The 22,428-nt window shown below is 41.6% G+C and overlaps 1 protein-coding gene across 1 annotated transcript in view; it reads left to right on the top strand.

The window, feature by feature from the left end:
• The window catches only part of PTPRG (protein tyrosine phosphatase receptor type G), a 415,060-nt gene that overhangs the window by 341,916 nt on the left and 50,716 nt on the right, over positions 1-22,428 (top strand). The window contains exon 13 of the mRNA XM_054216618.1: positions 1,687-1,819. Within this exon, the coding sequence (XP_054072593.1) occupies positions 1,687-1,819 (133 nt within the window). The remainder of the gene's footprint in view (positions 1-1,686; positions 1,820-22,428) is intronic.

Consider the following 22,428-nt stretch of genomic DNA (forward strand, 5'->3'; position numbering starts at 1 on the left):
ATTCTGGAATTAGCCTTTTCCTTATTCTTTGCTAGTCAAGAAAATCAAAGACCTGTCTTAAAAACGGTATGTTGTACGTTACTGGTGTGCTGCGAAGACGAAAGGTCACCACGTGCTCGAGGTACAAGGTGGTGTGCCTATTCTGCAAAGTGGCGCTTTTGGTGCCTTCGGTAGCCTTTCTTACTGAAGTTGGAGACAACTGGCTACTCATCTCGCTCTTGATCCGTTCTATACTCAGTGCACGCTCACTTCCCCCAAACATCCCTCTGATTAGCACCTCGTTTAGGCTGCTTGCTAAAGGGCATTACCTCCATCAGCCTAGTTCTTAAAACTAGAAAGATTTCTTGCTGGGCTTGCAGCAGCCTGCAGCCTTGCTCTGTTTTCAGCAGTCAGGCAAAAGCATTTACAATTAACCTTTACTTCCATGTTAGTTGAATTTTACTCCTGCCTACGGAGGAGTATAATCTAAATGCTATTAAAATAGAGTATGACTTCATATTATGTGACATCTGGTGACTTCCAATTATCTGTGTTTTGCCTGCCTACAGTGAAAAGGCAATTATGTTCTTCTGGTTGGATTTGCAGCAGTTTCAGAAGATATGATAATACAATACTGAATAAGGGCAAGGAAGCACATTGGTAAGGAAAGATTCACGTAGGCTAAAAAGTAGAAGTCAAGTGCATACGTCTCAATCCTGGTTCAAATCTGAAGCTGTTTACACTAATCCTTTCCCATTTCATCCTGTTGACAGGTATTGATCGACTACTGCCTGTTTGTTAGGAAACATGAATAAGATACAGATCCGCTTCTGTATTTTTCTTTTATCATTCTGTCTAAAAAAATTTATTCATCAAGTCTACATGAATTTACACAAATTAGATGTCTTTTGAAATATGTTGATACAATGTCTATGCTCATTGGCTCCAGTACTTGCAGAATCTCTAGATAGTCATCTTATATATGATACAGTAATTTTAACAAGATGTCATGCAAAAAGTGAAATGAAGTTACTCGGCCAGATCTCGGGATATTGACCAACTTTAATTTTGTTCAAAAGCTGTGGCATAATGATTTCTTCTGTCAGTTACAACACATCCTATCCATTCATTCATCCATCCATCTTGACAATCCATATGCTAAAAAGTGCTTTCGTATGCAGTAACTCACCAGATTGTGACAATTCCGCAAATGATGTGACATGACACCCAACATGTTGAGGATTTTTTATTTTAAGATAGTTACCAAGAAATTTATTTCTGAAGCAGAGTATTACACTGAGCTTTGCAAACAGGGCTGTCCTGTAGTGTTGAGAAATAGAGTGCACTTATCTGCAAACACTGATGACCGAGCAAAGCATTTACCTTGTTACCGTGGTGAAATGACTCAGTGGGGTACTCCACATCTGATAATAGGTGCTTGCATGATAGAGTCCTAAAATTGTCTATGAGACTGTAATTACAGGCAGTAGTAAAATCCAAGCCATATGTGGCAATAAACACCATACTTCTGTGCTCTCATGTCTCAGACTAAAGACAAATGGAGTCCCACCCTGCAGTTAGAAGATCTTTGCTCTGTTTACTCATACCATGTAAAATGGACAAGCTATTTGTTTTGCTTACATATTTTTCCATACAGTAATTCTCTTTCCATTTAATGATTGTTTTTGTTATGTGTTTGACACACAGCTGACAAGAACAGCTCCAGCATGGCCACGAGACCTTCTCCTGGCAAAATGGAATGGATCATCCCGCTTATTGTGGTCTCAGCGCTGACCTTCGTGTGCCTCATTCTTCTCATTGCTGTGCTTGTCTACTGGAGGTGAGCCTTGGAACCCGATTATCATTTAAAATGCATTTCAGGTGGTGGTTTTTAATATGGTTCTGTGTTTTTCATTTTATTAGATGTTACGGTGCTAGATGGCATCAGATAACTCTCTGGATGCTAGAACAGCTCTGTTGGTTAACTATTAAGCTGTCTTAAATATTGATTTTTGTGTCATGAGAATGAGCTTGGTAGATCTCTAGCAATGGCAGTCAGCTGTAATGCCAATAAATATTTTCACAATTAGTCCCTCTAATATAGCTATAAAAAAGTATCTTTTTCTTGGCCTTCAGGAGGGGTGGTCTTGGGAGAAAAGTCCAGTGAGACTGGACTTGGTTCCATGGGTGGCTTTGCCACAGACCTCCTGCATGATCTTAAGCAGTTCTTTTCTTCCTCTACTGTACTTCAAGAAAGGAGAATGCGCTTTTTCCACATTACATAGCAAAGCTCTGAGTAGGAGTTCTTTAGCGTGGGTGAAGTGGTCAGAAGTGCAACGTGCAAGGTCTTGAAAGTAAAGATTGCCTCTGACAAAGAGATACCGTCCTTTACACCATTGATTCAGTAGTGGAGACTAGGATTAGCATCAACAAATCCATCTCTATTTGATTTAGAGTAGATTAAAACCTGCAGCAGGTTCTTGTGCCAGAATAAGAACCCAGAGACACCGCATTTGTCTGGTGGTGAAAATTACCCAGGGATTAGCCTTGTAGAAGGTATTTAGGAATTATTTCAAAATCTGATTAGGTGGGACACGGAAAAGTAGCTTTGATGAGAAATAGCAGTCCATGGATTGTTATATTTGCAGAATCAATTAAAAAATTACCAAGCTGTTTTTCAGTACACTCATTTTGCTGACAATTACTTGGCCAAATTGTTGAGGCTGGGAACATTTGAAACAATATTAATAAATAGGTGACAATAGTCTTGTGAAAATCATTTCTATTAACATTTGCAATTAATTAACGTCAATAAAATTGCCATGATATGTGCACAAAAACTGAAATTAGAAAGTTTCCGAAGATCCCATTGTAGTGTCCTTTCCTTCAGTGTATATTTTCTTCATTCTTGGACTAAACTCGGTGCCATTCACACCAGGCAAGCCCTTGAAGGATACGGTATTATATCCTGAAGCACTGTAATGAGGGGTTAGTAATAGTTCTCTTGCATTGATACAAAATGCTCTTCTAATGAGGAAAGGTTTTGAAATGAAATGCTAGCAGCTATTATCAATAAGAATGTTGGTGCCTCTCATTGTTTGGAAAACATTTCCATTTCCTGCAATTTCACTAATGGATTGAGAGAAATAATTGCAAAATTAGTGTTTAATTCACTCAAAGAGTAACAATACCGTCCCTGTGAAGATATTAAAGTTGAAAAGTGCTGGCTTAGTGACCAATAGTTAGGGACTCATTTTTGATAAATACTTTTATTATAGATCATAATATTACTCAAGTCTAAAATTAAGATATGTTAATTAAAGTTAAATACTTTTTATCTTCAAAATTCCTAACCATACACCTCATAAAATTTTTATTTGCTTTGTAATAACAAACGTGCACATTAATTAAGGAATATACATGAACAAAGACTTTAACTGAAACTAAATTACTTTTCCAGTAACGTTTGCTATTTTGCATATGGACAGCAATTGTTTCTTATCTGCTCTCCATAATATGCACGAGTAGTTAACATTCATCAGTGGCTTTGGTCATATTATGAGCATTGTCATTAATGCCCTTGACAGCAGTGGATCAATTGTTTGTGTATAATTGATACTTTAAAAAGGGTGGAGATTAAAAATTAATACAGGCATGGGAAGTACGTCATGTAGCAGTCAAAAGTTTTTGAAAAATACTAAGCAACAAATTGAGGAGCAATAAACAAACTTGAGAGCACACATGTACTACCTTCAAAATAATCTCCTGTGTCTACCTTCAGAGTTCTGAGGATTTTTTAACAAATACTGAGAGTGTATAAAAATGTCAACGTGTGTTTTAGGATAAAACAACAAGCAACTAGAACAGAAATAGTCCACAGTAACATTTCACGTTGTGCAGACCGTGTCACTGAAGTGGCAACACAGCATTTTTTGTGCCCTTTTCAGTGTGATTACCTTTCCTTAGGAAAAATAAAGTGTTTCTCTCTGTGAGTGTTTTAAAGTAAGGAAAAAATGGATCCTCAAGCACCACAGAGTCTAATTTACAAGTTTGAAAGGAACAGTGATCTGGATTTTCAGGAAGAAATACTTAGCATAAAATGTAATGGGCAACATATGGAATAATTTGCTAAATAACACCATCAAAGCCAATGGCATGAAAACGAGTTTGAGACAGATTTTTTCAGTAAGGGAAACATGGTATTGAAGTGCACAGCAGAGAAACACTTGTTATGAAAGGATAACCCTCAAGGGGACAGCCGTGTTGGACCAAGGGGTCTTTTCTTGCACAGCAGTTCTTTGTTTTGGTGTGAGAAAAAGCATTACAAAACAAAACTCAGAGAACTAGAAAATGCAGAAGAGACATCGTTACCCTTTGGCAATACATTTTGAGGGTAAAACAAATGATATTTTCACTTTTGTGTTTTTGAGCATCTGTGGGATTAGATGATTTGAGACCAGAGGTGACATAAGTAGAACAATGAAGCAGAGCAAAGCCTTCTGCTTGTTTGCATTGCATCAATGCCCTGTTATCCGGGGACCAAAACAAGGAGTTGGGGAGATTGCCTATGAAGGTTTGGCAAAGCGTTTATCTCTGTTTGGATCCTTTGTAGCTCATTCTGTGATACAGCAACGAAATAAGTTTTGTGATGATGTCTCTTTGTAAGGAAGCTTCATTTTCTGTTCCCTTTACTTGAAAAGGAGAGGGATAGGAAGCGGTCACTGTTTGATGAAGCTTTTCCATTCTTTATCTGTTGAGCTTCCACGCTGTGTTCATTAGAGACTTCTTGTAATTGAATATATTTGGAAATGATCTGTGCAATTTCTGAACGAGACTCCCTTATTTGCAGAGGTAATTTGCTGTTCTCAGTTCCTTTTCTATGTGGATCCTGGACAAATGGCGAAAGAATATGATTGATGTTGAAGGGAAAGGGTCACTTCCTTTTTTTGAGCATGATGGCCACCTCAGTAATGAAAAGGGATGGGAACTTGCAGGCAAGCAGCAGCTGTGAATTACCCTTCAGCTAAAGTTTCCTGAATTTGGGACTTTTAATGGCACTGCTGTGCAAAGAGGGCTATGTGATTTTTAAGTTGGTAGAGTGGAAAATAAACTAGGTCAGCATAACGAAGCTGCAAAAATTGCGCTGCCTCTTATCCCGAACAATGAGGAGAGCACCATCACAGGATGACCAGGAGCCACGAAGTTTGCAGGGGCTGGTTGGCAGTTGGGCTTCCTGGGCAGGAGGGACAATGATGGCTGTAATTTAAGTTTCCTTCTGTGCATCTTTGATTCCTCTTGAGGAGAAGCTGACCTGGCTGATCCTTGAGCTGTCATGAGCACGCTGAAGGGGACTGTTGCTCCCAGGGCCTCTAGTGCTTGAAACTGATTTCTTTTAGCATTGAGTCGAGAATTTGAGTCTTAGCAGGCAGAAAAGGTGAGGAGACCAGATCCTCATTTTCCTCAACATTCACCATTTGCTTCTGCAGTGCCACACTGGTATTTCTTTTGCTGCTTTCATTCCTTTCGTACTGGTTCCTGGAATTGTGTGCTGTAGGGGAAACCCCTGAGTATTCCTGACAACTACTCACTGGGATTTTAGGATCTTTCGCTGGAGCACTACTCATCTAGAGACTGTTAAAATGTGTGTATCGTAAGGTGCAGTTTCCCAAGCACGTTATTTTTGCATTTCTGGGCATTTGTTTGCGTCTGTGATTTTATACCCAGACTCAGCATCATGAGATCCTTCTGCACTTCTTCAAGGTCAGTTTAAAATTTGACTTGGATTGTCTGCAGTCTTTGCCACTGTTGTTCTCGCAGCCTTTTCGACGAGCTCTGAGAATTGCACAGTGTGTTTGGTAGTGACCTCCAAACTATTTAGGGATTGAGTGTGACTTCAGTTTTTTTGCAAGAAGGCAGGATCCTACAGCATGCTGAGCCATAATATGGCTTGAAACCTGTCTTTTCTAGCACTTCCACTATACGCTGTTGCAAATTGAACAAGTCCTGAGTATTGACACTTCAAGGGAAATCCAGGGTCAGTGCCACTTTCTTTTTCGCAGAGGTGCAGGAGGGTGACAAAAGTTGGGAAATCAACTAAAATACTTTGATACACATTAACTTCTGGCATTTTAGAAAAAAAAAAAACAACCGTATTTTAGGAGTGACTGGTGACCTTCCGCTTGTTGTTTTCCGTTTTGATTTTTGATCTAAACACTACAGTGCTATAGATGGTGGTTTCAAAGGCAAAAATAAGCAGAGAATATTAAGAAGCAATTAAGATTTTAGAGTTTAGCCAACAGCAACTTTTAAATGGGAACTAAATTATAGCCATTTCTCATTTTCAGCTAAGAGGGAGAAATTAATTCACAACTATAGCTGGAGAGTTTTCTTTTTCTTTCTTTTCAGCAGATATCATAATTCACCTCTGAATTATTGCCGCCATCAACATTGTGATCCCAAAGACAAAACGGGAATATTGTACTGCATTTCTTATTAAATCAAGCTGTTTATACAGTGCTAATATGTTTACGTTCAGGAGGGATTTTTGGAACAACACAGCTGCTGCCTTTCAAAGAGCAAGCAAGCTTGCATTGCTTGTTTATAGTCGTGCGTGTATATGAGACAGCTTGGGAAAAAGATGCCTTTAATTTTCCTTAGGCAAAACCCTATAGAATTTAGTAGACAGAGTTTTCTTAGGTTTTTGTTAAGCATCCTGTTGAATTGAATAGAATCCTTGGGACGGGTCCTGTGGTAGAGCCTTGTACTTCTCTGGCACTGCCTTTCTGTGCAGAAGAAATGGCACTGAGCACTGGGAGATGTGGCTTCTTTCTCTGACTCTGTCATTGATTTTCTGTGTGACCCGGGGCCAAGTCACTTACGGTTTGACAGTATTGTTGTTGAACTCTGTGGCAAAGACCTCACTGGGAGCAAGCTCAGGTGTTCGATATTTCAGGATCTGAGTTCCGTCACTGGTAAAATAGCACTGAAGGAGGTTGGTCGTCTGTATCTGTAAATCAGTTTGTAATATAGAAATGGAAGCTGCAACGTAAGACCAAGGACTGATGCGGTTACCATATCTACTAACGGTGCCTTGGAAAACTGCCTTTTGGTGTTAAATTCTGGGGAACTGTCACTGCTCCATAGCTAAGACAGTGTTAAAACTTCAATGGGGAAAAAAAGGAACTTCTGCCTGTAGCAGGTTGTAAAAAGTGCTGAAATTGTTATTTGAACCTATCTCTAGGTTTTATTTTATGAGTACACAATGTGTTGTTCATCTACTGTACTGATTGAAAAAGGAACATTGCAAATTTACAGACCATTGTAAAATTGCTTGCTTACAATGATAAAAGCTGCTTTCAGCTTACTCTAAAATATCCGTGATTCTGCTCATTTTCTCACTCGCGGAGGATGCTAGGTGGTAACACTTCTGAGAGCCTGTGTCTTGATTTTAAGAATGTCTCGGATGCATGAAGCAGCCTCCTCTGTTCCTGCCCTTGTTCTGTCCTCGTGATACCAATGCAAATGTTTGTACAACCATGCGAAGGGCTGGATTGAGAAACAATCCATGTTTAAAAAAAAAAAATGAGAGGGGTTTTCGTGCCCTGATTTAAACCAAATGAGCTCCCAATCTGGTTCATGCAGTAACCAGAGTTGCACCAGCATAACTGGGGGACCAGCACGAGGCAGGAATGAGCAGGAGGGATGAGGATGCTCATGCTGACACTGCCCCCAGTGATGCCTGAGGACCACCTCCGGGCGCTTGGGGATGGCAGTGCCCCAGGGCACAACCCATGTCATCACAGGTGGTGAGGAGAATTAGCCGACAAGGACAAGAGATTTCCTAAACTGGGAGACAGGCAACGCCACGGGGAGACGAGGTGAGTCTGTGCCTGAAACCTCTTTCAGCTTCCATTACCTTTTTAGTGACCAGATGTGCCCTGCTCATGCTGAACAGGCCCTGCCTTCATTTTCCTCTGGGAATGGCTACATCTAGTCTCATCTGATGACAGCCTCAGAGGGATGGAGATAAGGCAGATGATTGCCTGGCAAGTGGGATGCAGCCCAGCCTGATTCGGAGCCCTCTGATCTCCCTGCCTCAACCCAGGCAATGCAGGAAAAGCACTTCAGCTTTTATTGCAGAAGATCCAGGTTGTGTTTGATTTTGCCAGTGCCGGAGCTAAAAGTACTGAAATATTGGGCCCTTTTGTGTGCTGTATCTCAAAGTGCTGCTCGTTTTCATTAAAGGGGAGCAGGCCTGTGATCAGCTCCCTCTTCTCCTGCGCGGGGAACCAAGCCCGTCCTTTGTGCCGACGGCAGGCAGCTCGCTTTCAAGCCTGAAGCTTAGGGCAGCTGCCGGTTACTTGTTGTAGCTCTCGGTATCCTTTGAGCGCTCGTCATTCTTCCATTACGAGGAAAATCAATATGAAAACTTCTCTGACAGCATCTCTGCTCTTTCATCCAGCAACGTGCAGCCTGGGGCGAGGGGGGGAGAGCCCACAAGGAGATCTGCTAACACCAAAGCATAGCGTGCTGCCGCTGTGCCTCCTGTCCTCGCCTCCTCTCTTCTCCGCTTGCAGGGGGCTGAATCCGACCCAGCTGTTTGCAAGGGTGGTGGGACACCGGGGTTTTTCTCCGTGGGTGAAGGGCTGAGGTCGGCGAGCGCAGCTGTGCGCAGGGGAGGCCGGGACCTGCACCCCGGCACAGCCATTCCTTCCCAACTTCTTGCTCAATAACCATTTCGCAAATGGCTACTTTAGGGCCTTTCAGAAATCACAGGAGTTGTCAGTTGTTATAGTAACGGACCCCCTGCTGCTGAATTGGCCCTGAGATGCCCATTTGGGCTTTTGAACAGACTAACTCATGCTCATTAGACAAAAAAGAGAGAGAGACAGATTTGCAGATGGAAAGTTGCTTTTCAAGCATGCTGTATGATCTGTTAAGAGCTAGACTGTGGAAAGGGGCATGTTCTCTCATTATATGCCTGTTACTTTTACTCTTCTTTAATTAACACTAGTTTTACTTTTTCTTGCAAACCAGAATTCTGCAAGATTTCCATTTCGTCGCTGGTGAGGCTAGTAGTGAGCTGCGGCTTTACAAACCAGCAATTTTTGTCTTGAGAAAGGAAAGAAATTGGAGAGGGATTTGCCAAGCTTAAATGCAGATCAGTGGTGATTTCCAGAACTATCTGGATATCTACAAAGCTCAGAAAATGGTACTTTTAATCCTAATTATACAGTCTCAGGAGCAACATAAAAAAATCAGTAAACACATTTTGACCCAGGAATGTCTCGTTTTAAGGAAATAGCACAGTCTACATCTTTCTTCAGGTTTAAACCTGTGCAGTCCCATTAATGTTAACAGAGTGACTCCTGAATAACGGTATCAGCTAAATCAGACCTTGCCGTTGTAAATTTGAGTCCACATGACTGAAGAACCTTAAATGGGTTCTTGAGAGTATGCAATTGCAATAAAAAGTTACTTCATGCCAGGTATTTGAAGCCAGCTTTTTCCTGTGACACGCATGTCCCATCTTCATCTGAATTTCATGAAGCAATGTTCTCCCCTCAACTATCCTGTAAATGAAAAGCAAATCCAGATTTATAGCAGGCTGGTGTATCTCCAGGTGTAAATACGAGAGGACTATGGATGTTCTTGTGTGAGATACCTCTTCTATGAGGAAGCTGGTTAGACCAGATGGGCAGGCAGGGCTGAAGCAAGTGCTCTAGTACGTGAAAGGGGTCTGCAAGGAATACGTGATCTTCTGCGCTCCGAGGATGAGGAGTCTTTGGCTTAAATTGCAGCAAGAGAGAAATTAGGTTTGACAGTAGAAAAAGCTTCACGATAGGAAAGACAAGAAAGCGGTGGTCTACAGAATTTCCATCGTTTCTAGGCTCCAAAACAAGGTTAAGCAGCCATTCGTCAGGAGCACTGCAGGAGTCATTGATCCTGCACGGGAGCTTCGAGGCGGGTTCTCCACAGCTCTGCGGTGCAAGCTTTAAAGCACACACGCAAGCGTGAGAAAAGAGGAGGAATGGTGTAGTGTGATAAATTGTCCTGTAAATCGCGGACTAGAAGCCTGAAAAGGCATTTGGAAGACACAGTTTAAATGCATCATGTTTAAAGTGAATAACGTGAAGCCGATAAAAGAGCACATCTAAGAACTGGGGGGAGGAGAGAGGGAGGGCTCTAGCTTTGGAGGGAGAGTGAAAGGAAGATAAAAATGGGCAGGAAAGAAACTGCAAAGGCAGCTTGCAGAGGACAACTGTGTCAGGAGACCCACAGGTTGGTGGAAAAAAATCTGTTTGGAGTTTTGTTCCATCTGTTCTCCTGCAGCAGGGAGCCTAAAAGTAGGGGAAGAGTTACAAGTAAAACAATGATTTGAAGTTTAAAAATACAACAGAGGAGAAGGGGTTGGTATCGCTGCGCTTTGTTGTGCCTGTTGTGTGTTATCTAAGGGACCATCTGTACTGCACATGTCAATGCTGCCCCATCACCAGCAGTGAGTGCCACGTGAGGCCACCCCTGGTGCCCAGGGCAAAGAACCTGTGAGCAAATGCCCAGGGTGACTAAATCTAAACATCCGTGCAGAGACTGGTATATGAAAGTATTTCCTTGCAAAGGAGATGGGGAATGGCAATTGCTCGAAGATCCAAGATTTCACAGCTGTGAAACCACTCATCCTGGCCCCACCAGTCCTAGTGCCTGCTGGATTGTGATTACTTTTAACAGCATCTTTAAATGAGAACTCTCACGCTGAAACTGGTCGTCAGCTCCTAGGAGGTGACTACCATGTGGGTCAGTTGTGTGAACATCTTTTCTGCAGGCACTTTTATGGATGCGGCCATTGAGCTCAGTGGGAGCCCAGATCTGCATCACCTTTATTTTAAAAGATAATGTCAAGCATGCAATCGTAAGTCAAACAACAGGAGAATACGTGTTTCAGTTGTGGAAGACTAGAATTCAAAATACCACGTTGGTGACCTTGAAAACTCCCAAACAAGAAAAGTGTTCTTTTTTTATTTTTAATTTGCTACACGATGTGTCCCATAAGAGCTGAGACATTCAGGCTATGCTTTGCCCAGAGGCCCACACAGGCCATCCCTAAAGGGGGTGAAGTTTATGCGAAAGTCTTGGCAGCAAGTTGGAAAACTGCTGTTGACACACTCCTCACCGCTTTGTTAGAGGTGTAACAACATTTCCCCAACATTTCCAGAAATACCTCCTTCTGCAAAGAGAGCAAAGGGCAGCCGAGGGCAGGCAAGGAGGGATCTGTGGCACAGCTGCAATTGATCTTTGTGTTTTGTTTCTGTGGAACTAATTAAATGGATTAATTGCAGGCATTTTTTTTCTGGAAATGCCTTCCCCAGTGCTGCTGTAATGGCGAGGTCTTGAAAAAAGAGCAAGATTTTATATGTGCAGTAACTGGATTAAAGGCAGTAGTTTACAAGGCATAATTTTGAATGAATATTTTTTAAATATTCAAATGTTTTAGTCAAGCTCCATTAAGAACTGGTTTGTAGGTGCTGAGAAATAGTATGCCATGAGGAGTATGGGGTTTCTGATGAGCACAGCGGTAGAGGACGTCAGGCACCACTGGCTTCTCCTACTCGTCTGTTGGGTCTTTTGTAAGCTATTCTACAGGAAACTTTTATACAGCTTTACAACTCTTGAACTTTGGCTTTTAAAGTTATGATAGGTATTTTAAAAGAGAAACAAATTTCACAAATGCTTTTTGTGAAATTAAATCACTTTTTAAAAAAAAGACTATTTCTTAAGAAGATTGATGCGTTCTTTTTCTGTTCCCCTTCTCGGCTTGAAGAAACAATTTATTAACTTGTTGTTTGATCTGCTGCTAGTTTGTATCAGTTCTATAATAGTCTTAGCAGGTAAGAGTATGTGTGAAAGTGTGTACAGGTATCTCTGGAGTCGATTCGCTCTCATAAATTGGTAGGTTCGGAGCTAGAGGAATGTCTCGGACAAACTGTCAATGAAATATCCTATAATACAAGTAGATGTACCCGGAGGGAACAGTATACCTCTACTGTGGAACTGTGAATTAACCACAGCAACCAGATAAATTATATTTTTTCTCTCTCCTTGTAACCATAAAATATAGCTATTGAAGGGCCCTGTGCTGTCCTGAGTCCCACAGCAGCATTTGGGCTATCATTAGCACTCGCTATTTCACAGCAGGATGTGGTCTGAGTGTAAAATTATAGGGTAAGAATATTAAATCAATTCAGCAATCTTAACTGCTTGGATAAATACTAGGAATCAGCAGCCTAGGAAAACAGTAACAAGCAGGGGTGGACTTAATTTTACTTTTCTTAAAACCTGTGCAATTTGGGAAAAAAAACAACGCCTTGGAATGCACAACACACGTTGTGCTGCTAGGATGAATGTTGCTAGTATGTGAATTCATTCAGTTTATTGCAGAGCGCTGAGTTTGTTTGTTTAAAAGAAAACATTTCCTCTATTGCTATGAACAGCATGTATTTTACTCTACTGACTTACAGGTTAATATCCATTTAAGTTTTAACTTTTAAGCTGAAACAGGCGTAGGTGGCTTGCCTGGTTCTTGATTGCTGGGTTGTGTCATGTTTTGGAAATCCTGTCTTTTCCAAAATAGAACAAAACCGTTTTGAAATATCCTACGAAGTGACATTTACAAAGTAATAGAAATAAGCCCAATTTGAATTTTAAAAATATTGTTAATGTTTTTAAAAAAAAAAAAAAGACAAGAAATCAAAACATTTCTCGATGGTGACAAATGTTCTATCCTCTGAAGGGTCAAATTTGTTTTTTATTTTCCTTCTGATCAAATTATTGGTTAAATGGATATATTTCTGTCCAGCGATTCACTCTCTAAAACCGTTTTTTAACCACCATCAGAAAGTTTTCAGTGAGTGCTGGTAAAATTCCTCACGTTTTGTAGCAGCATGAGCTTATCTCATTCACCTCCGTGTCAAACACGTTTTAAGCCGTTACGGATCGAGGCGTGTTCTGTCATGCCACAGGTTGGACTCAGGGATACGATGCTGAATCCCTGCAGACAGGGGCTTGTCCAGGTCATGTATAAAGGGACATCTTTCCTTTCGCACAGGCACGAGGCGGGTGATACAGGTGCTCCTCAGATGGAGCAAATCCCTTGCTGGCAGGGGACGGAGCTAGGGAATGGAGTTTACCCTGCTGATGGATATTTGGCATAATTGTGGGGTTCGAATGGGAGTCGGAGAATAGCCCTCTGCAAGGCAGGCTGAGGGAGTGCATCTCCTAAACCCGTCACGGGAAATTACATCTGCCAACCTCACCGTTTCTTAGGAGCTGAGCGGTTCGTCAGAGAAAAGGATTTTATGCTGTTAAAGAAGTGATCAAAGTAAACTGGCCTGCGACCCTTCCAGCTGCTTTCCAGCTTTTCTTATGGTATTTATTTCCCCAAGCTGGTTCCTTTAATGCTGAGAGGAGGAGTGTGGAGGGATGAGCACCACAAGGGCAGAGGATGGGGAGCCGGGACCGGGGAGAGCCTCTTGCCCCGCAGTGCCAGGCTGTGCTCCCGGCAGCCATGCTACGGATACAGATGGCAGCAGCTGAACAGAGCTAGCAGCACTGGGGGCATGGGGGACTTCCAACCACATCGTAACCCAAAATTACGACCATTTACTCCTGGGTCTTACAAGTTTCCTAAATTTCAGTGTTCATTGGTAATAGCAACTGGTATTACAGACATGAAGTGAAAGCTGTGAAGATGCAGTCCTCATACCTGATACTTTTTGGAACGTTTTGTTTTGTTTTTTTTAATAAAAGCCTAGGACATAAACGTACCGGAATGGTTAGTCTCTTCCCATTCATACAGCTCCTTATTTTTGAAGCATTCAGGGTGCTATTTCAGTCAGGGAGTAAATGGGTTTGCTTTGCAGTTTGCTTTTCAGAGCCTGCAAATGCTGCTGGTTTTGTGAGTTAAGGCTGAATCTAGGCTTCTTTATCCACATAACCGACATTTACACAACAGCAAAAAAAGATTCTCCTGGCCCTGATATCATTACAGGCTTCATATTCATTTGAATGAACTATTTTTCACCACTTCCCTCACTCTTATACGTACAAACAAGCCTTTTAACCTAAAAGGGCTTTTTGTGCGATCTGTTTATTCTTCAGCAAGCTTTTCTGTAGGCTTTGCATGACAGGAGTTGTAGTCACGTTTTCTGCTAATGCCTTGTCTCCCTACAACTGTGCGCTTGTCCTGTGCCCTTGTTCTGTCTAATTTTGGGGGCAGGGAAGAGGAAGGGAGAGAGAGATTAACAGTTTAGCAAGCATCAAGGACATTTTCTTGGTTTACATCTGCCAGAGTTACTCTGAACATGCTTTGCAATATTGAGGGGTGGATACACCTTATATTTATCAAAACTAATGGCTTATTAGAGAAAAATCTAATAATAATTAAGTAAATAACACCATTTGCATGCACAAATCACCGTAATTTGACTGAGGTGATATTTAATACTGAATCTATCTACGCAAAGCAATTGTATCTCTGTGGAGATCAAGCCTAAAGAATAAAAAAGTTGAAAAGATTTTTAAAATAATTCGAGCAAAGGAAATATTCTCTTTTTTTCTGAAGCTGTGGAAATAAAGTTTCTGCTTTCCAAAGGAAAATACAGTAATTAGGAAATTTGCAAATGGAAATTAGCCTGTGTTAGTCTTTGTCTTTATTTATGTCATTAAATGGAGTCTTTAATTAGCATATATATTATTCATGTTTCAATATAATCCATTTTATAAGTCCAAGTTCAAATATAAAAATCAAAATGGGCTTGATGCACCCTATTGTTCACATGCAAAGCAGCTAACATAGATGTAAAGATATGAGGTGAATTGAAACATTCATATTTCATAAGGATGCAGTCTACGTTCTCTGAAATTATGGCTTGAACTCTTATTTTTAACTTTTTCTCATTTGCATACATATTAGTCCCTGTTTAAATGATGTGTTAATTCTATTCATTAGACTTCAGTGAATGCTTCTAACTCTCCTGATAATCAAGCACAGGTCCCTGGAAAGCAAATTATGGACTTTCATGTTGCAAAACCCGTTGTAAACGTGACATTTATCACCCCAAAGCCAACGCACATGGAGCACTTGGCTGCAGTCAGGAGGGCAGAAACCTTTTTCTTATGCTTATGGTAATGATTGTCATCTGTGAATAAGGACCTGGCACCAGGTGCCCGATGTCTCTTCAGAAATGATTGGGCACTTCACAACCGCACCACCCTCCTGATGGTAAAAAAGCCAATTCAGCTCTTTGCCGGGGAGAAAGAGTAACTTGACTCTGGTCCTCACACAAACAAATTCAAGAAAATGGGCCATCAAGAATCTTCTGTTCCACATAATGTGGTGATGGAGATGAGAATCTGGGGACCTACAAAGGCTCTGCAGGTCTCTGGAGTGTATTTGGCTGTCAAAGCAGGTTTGGCTTTGCTGCTGTCCAGAACGCATTTGTGCTTCAAAATCTCCAAAACGGTGGTCCTGAAAGCAAAAGCACGAAGGTGACAACACTACGATGGGAGTCCTTTCTCTGGGTCTCCGAACCAGATCCTGTAGCAAATGTGGGAACGACGTGCGGGAAGAAAAGGGGCAACAAAATAGTACTGGAGTTAGGTGTCTGCCGTTGCATATTGATTTGCCAGGCTGTGACAATTCATCTTTTTAATTCTAGGTATAAAAGTATTGTTATCCCAGTGGTAAACCCGAGGTGATAATTTCGCACAGTTTTATGTTGATGGGGTGAGCCCTGAGTGGTGCCACATGGGGAGTTGCCATGTGTGCTCTGATTAATAAAAAAATTGATGGGAAGAAGAAAGATTCTTATGCCATCACTGCGAGGAAGTGCTTGACATCTTTAAAGGCCCATAAGTTTAGTTTCCATCTGTTTTTTGCAGAGTCTGGGCCTTTTCAAAAGCAGCGCTGATGTGCTGTAGGGAATTAATTTAGCTCTTTGTGGTAGCAGAAGGTCAGAGTTCAACATCACTGCTTTTGTTATCCACAGAGCTACATGGAACAAGTTCCCTGTTGTATAGTTTAAAGGAATAGGTGGAGACTACTAGAAAGAGACCTGTTGTCCCTGCAGCATAGTTTTATTCAAGGTGCATGCAATAAGAGAGCTGAAGAGGAGAAATCACAGTATTTGATATACATTCTCAGCAGCTGCTTCATCTCACCGTGTCTGAATGTGTAATCTCACTCTCAGGAGCATTCTGCATGAGAAGCAGCTGGGCGCTTCTGAACATACAAGGAACGCTCCCATTTCACCGGCATTTCTGATAATCCAAACTGCAGCTCGGCCCAGAGGGAAATGAAAAGTCTGTGTTTCATTGCGGCTCTGAGATTTTGATGGGTTGCGGTCTTGTCTTCAAATCTCTTGCAGATTTGAGCTTGGATGTCCTCTCTTTCCTTAGCAATGCTTCCTTGTACTGGAAGCGTCCAAGAGAATCCCTGAGCTTTTTACCAGCTTTTTTGAAACATTTAAACCATCTGCAGCCTTCTCCTCCTTTGCTCCTTGGATGGCAAGTGTGGGGTCCCATTGGCTTCCACACTGTCAAGCTGGGACAGGCTGTGCCAATTCCCTGTGTGCTGAGCACAGAAAAGGATGCTGAAGAAAAGGGGCTTTACACCAACCCTAGCCCAGGGTTTAACGTTACCCGCAGGTCTCCAGGTCTTTTTGAAGCCTGGAAAGTAGAGAGCTCAGCTCAGGGGGGAATAAGGCAGCAGATGAGCATTCCCCTTCCATGCCTCCTTCCAGCATCTTTTTTCCTTGGTGCGCCAGACAGCAGCTCCCCACCCCAGAGAGACAGGCCTGTTGCCAGCCTCACTCCTCGGTTTTTTTCTGGTGACTGGATTAACTTTAACATTGTCGTTGCTCTCTGACAACTTTATTGTATTTACTCAGCTTTCTGCGAAGGAGTTAAATTCACGTGGGTTGGATGTTTTCTGTTACAGCTCATGTTCGGTTTTGACCTTCTTGGCTTCACATATTTTCCCCTTTTAAAGTTACTAGCTGTATCTGAGATCTTAACATCAGTGGGCCGCTTTGAGCAAATAAATATTAATGAGATGGCTGCTGATAGCATCGTATGGGTAGAAACAAATGCTTTTATAATAAATGGAATTTAATATTAATTGAGTGGTTTGGAGTTAAAGCAGGATAGAAAGTGACAAGCTCGTGGCACGGCAAACTGCCCTTTGCAGGAATCCAATTAGAAGAGCGAGCAGCAAACTGTAAGCAAACTTGCTGTAATCACACGGGGGCAATACAAGAGCGGAACATAATTTGGATCCTGGGACCTGTCCCCTTGAATGTCTCATAATTTCCATGAATCAACATTTAGTTACTATGTGGTGCCAAGTTTGCATTCTTCAGCTCTTTCCTGGCAATGCTGCGTCCCATTGCTCCAGTCAAACCGGAGGGAGACAGTATGTTTTGCAATAAAAGGGCCCATCAATTAAATGCGCTGTGTTCTGCTACATGTCTGTCGGAGAAAAGTGACTCATTTGTTAGCCTGCTGAAATTACTTTGCATTGGAAATCTTCTGCTGATGTTACAGGGTTTTGCCTGGTCACTTGAAGCTGTTACCTTTGCCATTTCCTCAATGAGAATGATCAAGAGTTGTTCCCTTTCCAAAGTGCAGTGTTTGCTCATGACTTGGAAAAATAGATGATTTGCTGAGATGTGCCGTAGATAAATGATTAAATGCTGCCTGGAGTAACCAAATGCAATTGCCACAGATATATCTCATGTCCTACCTAAAGAGTGATGTAAAGTGTTCACTGGGTTTGAATTGTTCAAAAATAGTTTAAATATTACGTCTCATTTTCATCTGGCAGGTGGAGTTGCAGAAGCTGCTATAGCGAGAGGTTGTGGCGTTTCAGATAACCTGCGTAATGTGTGGAATTGGCTTAGCGAGCCTCTGAAAGGAGGGCGCAGGGTGTCAAGTGAGGGTGCAGGAGTGATAAAGACCTAAGCACAGCATCTGGGAAGTTGGGGCACTGTTTCCAGGCTGACGGGGAAGCATGTGGAAAAAAAAAAAAAGAAGGAAAAAAACCAAAACCAAACAACAAGGAGCAAGTCAATTTATCCATTCTGTCAAAATGGCTACGATCAGCCAGGAGGCAAATGAATAAATGGATCAACAAGGAGTTCACACTTGTGTGTTCTCGACAGGAAATCACAGATCTGAAACCAAATGTCTGGGACAAAACTACCAGAAATAGTGGCAAAATACTCTGCTGTTTAGTCTGCATTTTAAACATTTTTAGCTCGCAAAGCTCCTTGAATTAAAATACTGGAATAAAACAGGAACTTGTTACTACGGTTCCCAGTTCCCAGCAGAGATGGAAATAGTTGTGGTGGGTCTGACAGCAGGACCCCGGTCCACGCTGGAGTCGCCCTTTGCCTGTGAACCCGAACGTGTCATGCCATCACGATTGCTGATGTCCTTTCTGCTCCCCAGCTCGCTAATTGCTGCACTGATGGCAGCAAAAGCACCACCAAAGATCGCATCAGAACGTGGAAATGAAATGCATAGATACAGCAGGAGGAAAATGAATTGCTAGAGGTGTCAGCACTGCACCATTCACCTAGGAGCAGACGTCTCCTGCGTTCCTCCAGGACAGCATGTCTGCCTGTGCAGCCACGTCGCTTCATGAGCTGTAAAAGAAAAGGAAAATACTGAGCCAGGAGCTTGTGTTTAATTTACGTCTGCTTCTGAGCAAGCGCCTGATGGATCCAGGCGCGTTTCTTCATACATTAAGAAGCGTTCGTATGTTTTTGCTCAGATGCAAACTGCAATTCCGGTGGGCTTTTTTCTCCTTTTCCCCAGTCCCACATTTATCAACACTGAAAGGTGATGAAGAGCTTAATAAAAGGTAGATTAAAGCTCTGGAACTAGTGCAAATAAAGAGAAGAGTCTATAAATAGAAAACATATTAAACTGTATCTGGTGTTAAGGGGTCTAATAATTAACATAGGTTGACTGAATTTCTCCTGTTTCGCCTATCTGCAATGAACTTTTATCTTGAATCAAAATGTTCTCCTCACTGTGATTACTTTTGTTATTAGATGTTTCTACACACTGATTAAGATAAGGGGAAAGCAATAGATTATTTGCCCGAGTGCATACTTACTGAAAAGTTTGTCATGAGGATGAAAGCAGTTTCCAATTTTCAGAATAATTTTGACTGATTTCTTAAAGGCAAGGTAACATCTGTTACTTTCTGATTTTTCAGTTCTTCACTCTTCTCTATAATTGGGTGCCAGCTAATAGGCTTTATGGTAACTTTTCTGATATGCCTCATACTTTGCGTCCTTTTTTTGTAATAAATGTGTATTTCCTTGACACTAAAATTCAAGGAGCTTCAAATGGGTTATAGCCTGAAACTTCAAAGGTGTCCTTTTCTTAACAAACATTTTGAAAAGGGAACTCGTCCTCACTTCATTTCAAGCTCACTTCATTTCAGGGTCATCCTTCTAGTCCCCTCTGCCTCATGGTGTAGTGGATTCTACCTCCGTTACTTACTTATATTTCTAGAATTTTTATTGTGGTTTATGTGGTCTGTGGAGGTGGTAATTTGAAACGTACATTGTTTTTATTTTCTATGCTTCTTTATTATGCCTAAGTATGCTTAATACTGCTTACTGCTTTTTGGTATTAATTAGATTTTTCTTAGGGTATTAATGATCTTGGGATTTGTTTGCTATTATTGCTCTGGTTGATGCTATTTATTTTTTAGAAACATTCTTGCAGAAAATACTGCACTTGTCAAGTGCAAATGCTACTGGCCGGATGCTACTGATGCAGGGACTTTTTATTCTGATGTATTAATTGCTGTGGGTCTGTTGTGTTTAGCAAAGGGAGCCCGGTGGATATGTTCACACCGCAGTGATTGTCCGATTTAAGCAGAAGACCACTTCAGCGAATACAACTTGCTTCTTTGCAGGATAGCTCTATTAATGCAGAGCTATGCCCAAGGTACTTCGCCCAGCAGATAAGGAGTACTGGAGCAGGCAGAGCTCGCACTGACATGCCTGCATCTCTCCTGGCATCGGAGATCGGTCACTGAGGTCTGACTCAGGTATTTTCACAGAGCGAGTTAGAGATGTTGTATTCAGCGTACCACCGCAGAATACACAGCACGGTATTTCTCAGTGGTTTGGTTCAGGGAATGGTAGTTTATTGTCTCTGATATTTGTGTTTCCTTGTCACATTTGTTAACCTTTGAATGCAAGAAACTCATTAAAGCAATTCCTCAGACACGCGTACTCCAGGCTTCCCCAGAGCTCTCGAGTCACTGCCACATTAGTATCAGCGACAGCAAGAAGCGAATCTCCAAATGGGTTGATTGATAGCAAGATTAATGATCCTCAAGACTTCTGTCCAGGTTTATTATTTGGCAGCTTACAAATCTTTGCTTTCAGGGAGCTGGGTGGGGAAGGAGGACCAGCTGGCTGCCACCCGGTCTGTCTGTGTTAGCGTGATGAGGTGACGTACGTAGCCCTGTCAGAGCACTAGCATTAAGTAGTGTGTTTTCAGTGTTCTCATTATCTGCCAGGTACTAAATAATTTGCTTCTCTGCTCTTGGTGCCAGCTGCTCTTTTCTTTTCCTTTGTGCTCTGCTTCCAAAGGTATCTTTTTGTACCATTTCTAATTGCGTCCTAAACAGAGTTAGCAGAGAGACCATAAAAAATTTTAAGTAGCTATTTCGTTTGAAATGGCCAATGAAAAAAGCCCACCCTCCAAACACACGGTGATGAAGAGAGAAAGGAAATAATCACACTTTAAATATTTCATCCTGGCCCCAAATGAGCTAAACATGAAATAAGTCCGGCAGCATTGGGAAATCTTCCTAGTTCTCCCATGCAGCTTTAGTCCAGGTGCACGTGGACATGTCTGATGTGAGAAAGAGGGAGCTTCCCTTTGAGTATTTCATTATATTTAACAAACTGGCATTTCTGCCTGAAGATGGGCAGGTCCATCAAAACAGAGGAAAAAACTGTGCCTAAATTTTTAGGACATTTTTGTGTTAATGTTCAGGTCCCGGGCTGTGGTTAGGGATACCTAAAATAATTGTCGATTGAATGTCCCGAAGTCCCATTTGGAGGAAGGAAAGAATATTTTTGCAAAGGGAAGAGCAGAGCTCTTTTATTTTGAAAGTAATTAGGTGGGAGTAACTAGGAACATTTAGGTGAATGTTCCAAAGAAAGAGACAGTTTCTGCTGTCCTCTCTTAGTTGGGATCATTTCTGTACTGTTTTTCTTATAACACAATTTCAATCCAGGTGAATTACACTTTACATTTAAAAATAGCTGTATTTTAACCTCGCAGTGTGTCACCCTGTTTTTATTCTTTCCTTTCCTGAGGTTCGTCCCAAAGGGAATTCGTGTCCTGAAATGGTAATATCAAGTATGCCCGATTTTGACTTCTTAGAGGTGCTGCTAAAAGCTCCTCTCCAGTAAGAGGCAATCTTCATTGATTGCTGCAGTTCTTGTGATTACAGAACAACTCTTCACTCGGTTAAATTTAGCTTCCTTCTGTGAGAAAGTTTTAGGCTCCTTTTTAATATTATATGATGTTTAGGGCATTGGAAGAGCGCATTTTATAGGAACTGCCTAAGGTATTATTTGATTGGAAAAGGCATGTCTTTGTTTTCCTCTGCGATTTTCTAGGCTTTGTTATGAATGTTGCATTAAATAAATAGTTGGCTGAGGGAGAGGAAAATGAATACGTTAGGCTTCCCTTTGGTTTTTAAAACCATGCCTAATTTTTAAACCATTTTAAGATACCACCTATTGGTTTCTCTACCCCATTTTTGCCTGAAGACGTTAAAGTTTTGAGTGGTAATGCGTATAACCAGGGAGCTTGTTCTCTTGCAGTAGAAAATACTGATGAGTAAACCCATTCAGTCATCTGTAAAATTGCTGAGTGTATCCAACACAGCTGTTGTGAGTATTGATTAAAGCAGGAGGGGAAGGTCTGATGCTGCTAGCCCTGTCAGAGGTCACCAGGAGAGTAATTAGCTACCAAGTGTTACAGGGCCAAGTGGCATCGCAAAAAAGGTTTCACCATCGCCTTCGCTATTCTCCAGGGACACCAGGAAGATGGGACAAGGAAGCGTGGAAAATGTTTGTGCTGAGCTGAACTAAGATTTATCCACTTACAATTTGCAGTTAAAGAGCTTTCTAAGCGCGTTTCTGCGTTGGCCACCTGGGCACTTTCTGGTCACACAGCTGATGAAGGGGGGAGGACTAGAAAGCAGCTCATCTTGGTGTGTGTTGTCATTTCTTAATTGTGTAATTATTTGAATACCCTTCTAAAAATTATTATTTCTTGTATAATGTCTGAGTTCCATACCGTATGTGATATAAATGGGTTGTCTAGTCTCTGGTGACAGGTAGGATC

The sequence above is a fragment of the Rissa tridactyla genome, chromosome 10, assembly GCF_028500815.1.
Source record: "Rissa tridactyla isolate bRisTri1 chromosome 10, bRisTri1.patW.cur.20221130, whole genome shotgun sequence".
NCBI classification, from domain to species: domain Eukaryota; kingdom Metazoa; phylum Chordata; class Aves; order Charadriiformes; family Laridae; genus Rissa; species Rissa tridactyla.